General features: G+C 55.5%; 1 protein-coding gene across 1 annotated transcript in view; it reads left to right on the top strand.

Annotated features, from left to right (window-relative positions):
* SGIP1 (SH3GL interacting endocytic adaptor 1) overlaps window positions 1-5777 on the top strand; it is a 64783-nt gene extending 59006 nt beyond the window's left edge. The window contains exons 21-27 of the mRNA XM_062003921.1: window positions 2099-2210; window positions 2678-2833; window positions 3285-3417; window positions 3714-3916; window positions 4392-4456; window positions 5047-5211; window positions 5657-5777. Of these exons, the coding sequence (XP_061859905.1) occupies window positions 2099-2210; window positions 2678-2833; window positions 3285-3417; window positions 3714-3916; window positions 4392-4456; window positions 5047-5211; window positions 5657-5679 (857 nt within the window). The 3' untranslated portion in view covers window positions 5680-5777. The remainder of the gene's footprint in view (window positions 1-2098; window positions 2211-2677; window positions 2834-3284; window positions 3418-3713; window positions 3917-4391; window positions 4457-5046; window positions 5212-5656) is intronic.
* The last annotated feature ends 223 nt before the right edge of the window (window positions 5778-6000 follow it).

Consider the following 6000-nt stretch of genomic DNA (forward strand, 5'->3'; position numbering starts at 1 on the left):
CAGTTGCTTTGCTGCTCCCTCGCCCTGCTGCCTGCAGGGTGAGTCCTGTACAGCCTCAGCTGAAGCTGGCACACACCTGCATGCCCTGGACAGAACCCCAGGCTCAATACATAGCCCGTTCTGCCTGCCTGATTCAGACCCTGAGCATGAAGGTAACAGAGTAAGGAGGTGTCAGGGTCGCTGGGAAAGCTGCCTTTGCCGTTCCTTTTTAGCTGGTCTGGGGCAAAATAATCCTTGTGCTTAATCTGATGGACAGACTGTGACATTTAAGGAAAAGGTTCCAAAATGGTGCTTTGCTAGGTAAAGGAAGGCTGAATTGGGGGTGCCAGGGGATGGGGGCCTCTCAGGGACCTGGAAGCAGCACGTTGTATGTCAGGTGGACAACCAGCCACTCACCCTGGGCTGATCTTTCAGCTCTTTCAGGGAGGCAAAGGTGAGAGCTCTGCCGTGCCAACAGCCCCCACTCACTCTCAGCAGCTGTCACAGGCAGTGGGATGTCATCCCCTGTGCAGGTTTTTCAGGGTTTCTGGTGTACACTTGCAGGTGTGCTCTCACCCTCAAGGGATTGGTAGAGACGGGTATTGCTGGCCAGCAAAAGGAAAGCTGCCTCTGACCACGCAGGGCTGAGTTATTGTAGAGCCTGGCTGTCATCCACAGGCACACAGCACAACCCAAGAGACATTTTCCTTTGTGTTCATCACCTAAAGAAACAACAGGTTTGCTGTGAGCTTTTGCACCTGGAGTCCCACGTGCTCCTCAGGAGCTCCAGGGTGCTGAGGATGTGCAGCTTTGCTGTAGCCTGGTGGGCTTTGCAGGGCCAGTGGCCATGCTGGGGGTTGCCCAGGCCACTCGGGAGCAGGGGGTCCTTGCAAGGCAGTTCATGAAGCATTGGCAGGGGGAGGCTGCTGACATCTTGTTTTCTTGTAGGCAGCCTGAGCTCTTCGGCCAAGGGATGAGGAATCTCCCCAGGCCCTCTTAGAATCACAGAATGGTAGGGTTGGAAGGGACCTTTGCTGCTTGCAGACCTTTCTTGTGCGTGGATGTCTTGTCTGCAGAAGACTCATTGAGAGGCATGATTTGTTCCTCTCCACCAGCCTGGCAAAGTGTTGGGAGGCAGAACTCAGGGAGTTCATAGCATCACAGAATGGCAGGGGTTGGAAGGGACCTTTAGAGATCATCCAGTCCAACCCCCCTGCAGAAGCAGGGTCACCTAGATCAGGTCACACAGGAACATGTCCAGGTGGGGCTTGAAGCCCTCCAAGGAAGGAGCCTCCACAGCCCCTCTGGGCAGCCTGTGCCAGGGCTCCCTCACTGAAACACTGAAACAGTTTCTTCTTATGTTTCAGTGGAACTGTTTGTGTTCCAGCTTCATCCCATCACCCCTTGTCCTGTTGCTGGCTACTACAGAAAAGAGGGATGTCCCAACCTCCTGACACCCACCCTTTAGATATTTATAACTGTTCATAAGATCTCCCCTCAGTCTCCTCTTCTCCAGACTAAACAGCCCCAGGTCCCGCAGCCTTTCCTCATATGAAAGATGTTCCAGTCCCCTGATCATCTTGGTGGCCCTGTGCTGGCCTCTCTCCAGCACTTCCCTGTCCCTCTGGAGCTGAGGAGCCCAGAACTGGACACAGGACTCCAGATGAGGCCTCACCAGGGCAGAGCGGAGAGGGAGCAGAGCCTCCCTTGACCTGCAGCCCACACTCTTGATGCATCCCAGGCTGCCATTGGCCTTCTTGCCCACGAGGGCACATTGCTGCTCATGCCAGGGCCCAGCAACCTACTGCACAAACTGTCATGCCAAGCCTGTGGTATGGCAGCGCTGCCGGAGCCGTGCCAGGGGTGCCGCTGCCCCGCATGCTGCTCGTGGCTGGGGCTGCTTCCTTGTTTTCTTTGCTTGCTTTTGATGGGGAGGGGAGGGCAAGATGGCAAGATACTTGTTTTAAAGCCTCATCCAAAGCCTGGGGGACTTCTTGCTTAATGTTTGCCCATAAAGCTAGGCTGGGGCTCTTGGTGAGCACCCCCTTGGCCCAGCCTGGGCAGGAGTGGTGCTGTTTCTCTCTGCATGTATGAAGCAGAGGCTTCTGCTCTGTTGCAGGCTCGTCACGGGGGCCCAGCCCCCTCACCATGGGGGCACAGGACACGCTGCCCGTCGCCGCCGCCTTCACGGAAACCGTCAACGCGTACTTCAAAGGGGCCGACCCCAACAAGTAGGTGCTGACCAACGGGCTCTGGGTGTCAGGACAGGCTTAGAGGGACGTGGTTTAGTGGTGGCTTTGGCAGCGTGAGGTCACTGGTTGGGCTTTACGAGCGTAAAGGTCTTTCCCAGCCAAAAGGGTTCTGTGGTTGAGGTGCTGTCGAGGCTCTGGTGAGCATCTCGTGGGATGTGGAGGGAGGGAAGGAGAGGCTGTGGGCTGTCAGTGCACTGCACCAGGTGGGGTGCAGGGTCAGGGTGCAGGGTGGGCATCCCCCTGAGCACCCATCCCTGGTAGGCTGCCAGCCTTTGTGGCTGCTTCAGCTCCCTCTTGTTCAGGACCACAAGCGGTTTGCTCCCCCTGGGCAGCGGGTGGGATGCAGGAGGCCGTCCCCACACCACCCCCGGCACAAACCCTCCCATCCTGCTGCTTTTTGAGCCTCCTGTTTCCTCCTCCCTCGGTCTCTGCGTTGGGCACTGCAGGTGTATTGTGAAGATCACGGGGGAGATGGTGCTGTCGTTTCCAGCGGGCATCACCCGACACTTTGCCAACAACCCTGCTCCTGCCGTGCTCACCTTCCGCGTGCTGAACTACAACCGCCTGGAGCACGTCCTGCCAAACCCCCAGCTCCTCTGCTGGTAAGCCCCTGCCCCCCAGCACCCCGAGGGAAGGGAGGCTTCCAGGGAAAGCAGGGTGCTTTGCAGAAACACACGCCCCAGAAACACATCTGCCTTGGAAGCCTGCCCTGATCTTGAGTAGGAGGCTCTCACCTTAAACATTTGCCAGAGTACTCCCTCCACGAGCAGCCCCTTTGCCAGGCAGAAGAGCAGCAGCAGAGAGGGGCGAGGATGGGCTTTGCTTGCTTTGTGCCTCACTCTGCTCCTTAGACCTCGAGATGACCTACAGGTTGCATCTGCTGTGCCTCCTTGGAGGTGCCTAAGGACAAGCCAGAGATGCACGAGAGGCAGGCATCGTTCCTCTCAATGTGGGGTTAAACGTGGTCCCAGCTGGCTCTGCTGCCCTGCATGCTTTGCAGACAAGCTTTCTTCCACCGGGGCAGCTTAAAGGCTTAATTCTCCCTCTGTGCAGTGACACCACGCAGAGTGACACCACCACGAAGGAGTTCTGGGTCAACATGCCAAACCTGATGACTCACCTAAAGAAGGTATCGGAACAGAAACCACAAGCCACCTATTACAATGTGGATATGCTCAAATACCAGGTAGGGGCTTTTCTTTGTGAGATGAACCTGTGCCAATACACATGTGCTTGACTTATGGATGTAAAAGGTGGCGTTTCCTTAGTGCAGGGTGGAGGTAGAGTGAGGTGGGGACATGCTGTCCCCCAGGGCCCTCTGTATGTCACTAGATTGCCTGGTTTTGAGCCCAGCACACCCTTTCTGTGAGCACACGAGGCATTGTCTCCTCTGAAGCCAAATGCAATGACAGTGTCTGTAAAAATGGGATTTCCTCCCTTCACCCCTACGGAAACTAAATGTTTTTTCTGTCATTTTGGAAGGTGTCTGCCCAGGGTATTCAGTCTACTCCATTAAACCTTGCAGTGAGCTGGCGGTGTGACCCTGCAAGCACTGACCTCCGCATCGACTACAAATACAATACAGAGGCAATGACCACACCGGTAGCTTTAAACAACGTCCAGTTCCTCGTCCCCGTCGACGGAGGAGTAATCAAACTTCAAGCTGTGCTTCCTCCTGCTGTCTGGTAGGAATTGCTCACCCAACAAAGAGCTTCTTTGCTACTTGTGCCGTGTCCCTGCCTGAAACTGCTGTCCTGGCTGCAGGAGCGGGAGCTGAGGGTACCCCAGACCTGTTCCTCCTCTTGCAGGAGGAAACTCACAACCCCACGCTAAGGCCTTTGATTTTCTTGCCATTGCCACAAGCGAGCAGCCAGAGCTGAACACATAGGTGCAGGCAGCAGAACAGCAACCCTTATGTTGATAGAGGCACAGCATGCACGTTTGCAGGGGGAGACAGGGCACGGCACGGCCCCGCTGCTCTGGGCAAACCCTCACCTGCAAGGCCAGAGCAGCACTTTCCTGCTTGGGTCAAAGCCAAGCTCCCAGAACTGCAATTCTGCAGAGCTGCTCCCCCAGCCCACGTGGCCTTCAGCAAAAATCAAATGACTCCTCCATGGTTTCTTGTTTCCTACAGAAATGCTCTTCTTCATGTGTTTTTAGGAACGCCGAACAGCAGAGGATATTGTGGAAGATCCCTGACATCTCTCAGAAGTCAGAAAATGGAGGTAATCCCACAAACGTGCATGTTATTAACTCTGAATGCTTAATTCAGACGCTGGCCCGTTTATCATGCCTGCACACAAGTCCAGACACACGGATTCCTGCTGGCACTTGCCAGGGGAGGATGCTATTTGAAGCTGGGAGCAAAGAGATTCTTTCAAAGCTTGTTTTTCTGACAAGTGAGGCTCCGTGCCACTGGTACTGTTTTGCCAACTGCCCTGGCATCACAGAAGGGTATTACCACACTGGATTGGGATGCAGTAGTCTGCCAAATCCTTTGCTTCGTTGACCTTCTCTGTGTTTGAAGGTTGAGGCCCCGTGCTGTGTCCCCATCGGAGGGACTACAGCCTCCCCCAGGTTGCTTCTCCCCATATAATCCATGCAGCTCAGCTGCTTTGTGTCACTGGGATGTCTGAGCAAACCTGCTGGGAGGATGAGGGGGTTTGCCTCTGGCCCTTGCTGGGGGATGCTGCTGGCTCAGGTCCAGCCGTGGGAACGAGCTTCACTTGCAGTGCTTTGAGCAGATGGGGCCCTGGGCTGCGCAGAGTGGCCTCTCCACGCTTCTGAGGGTCTCGCGTGGGGTTTCCACCCGCAGGTGTGGGGTCCCTGCTGGCCCGATTCCAGCTGTCGGAGGGGCCGAGCAGCCCGGCTCCCCTGGCCGTGCAGTTCACCAGCGAGGGGAGCACGCTGTCCAGCTGCGACATCGAGCTCGTGGGCGCCGGCTACCGCTTCTCCCTCATCAAGAAGAGGTTTGCGGCAGGTAGGTGCCTCGCCGGCGGCTCCTCTTGGGGTGGCAGCGTCCCTGACAGTCCCCTCTGGCTGTGCTGGCACTCCTGGCACTGCCCTCGCTGGGCGGTCATCGACTGTTCAAGCCCAGAGGTCCTGCCACAGCACGGCAGGACAGGGCTGGCCAGTGGCAGAAGGGCAAAAGGTCCCTTTCAAGGAAGAAATCCTGCTGCTGCTTGCAAGAGCCTTGAATTTCATGGGCTCTTTTCTGCTTGGTGGGCCTTGCATGCAAGGCAAGGTCTGGGCATCTCCAGGAAGAGCTTTTGCCCCATTGCTGCAGAGAAGGGCGGGGATTTTGCCCTGTGCCCCTGGTGCATCCCAGCAGGGTGGCTGTGGGCGCGGGTGAAGACGGGCAGCCACCCCCCAGGAAACAAGGGGGCCGCTCCTTCCCCGCAGCTGATTTCTGATCCCACTTCTAGGTAAATACTTGGCTGATAACTGATGGAAGCTTATGCAAGGCTATGGAAAATAACATGGCAAATAGCCAAGGACTGCTGTGCGTGGAACGGGTTTTAATTACGGTTTAAAGGAAAACGAACTAAATCCTGCACTCGGGACATTCCTGTCGGAAGTGGCAACAACTTCCAGCGTTGTTTTTTCCTTGGCAAACACCGTCTTGACCAGTCCTACAGTATTTACTTCTAGATGTAACATTGTTAATGGTTTTAAAATGTAATTATTGTATTTGTAAATGGTACTCATCCCAGTAAGGCTGTATTTTGGCAGGTAGACACTTGAGTTTTAGCATTTTACCATTCATGCA

This window comes from Colius striatus, chromosome 10 (assembly GCF_028858725.1).
Source record: "Colius striatus isolate bColStr4 chromosome 10, bColStr4.1.hap1, whole genome shotgun sequence".
Taxonomy (NCBI): domain Eukaryota; kingdom Metazoa; phylum Chordata; class Aves; order Coliiformes; family Coliidae; genus Colius; species Colius striatus.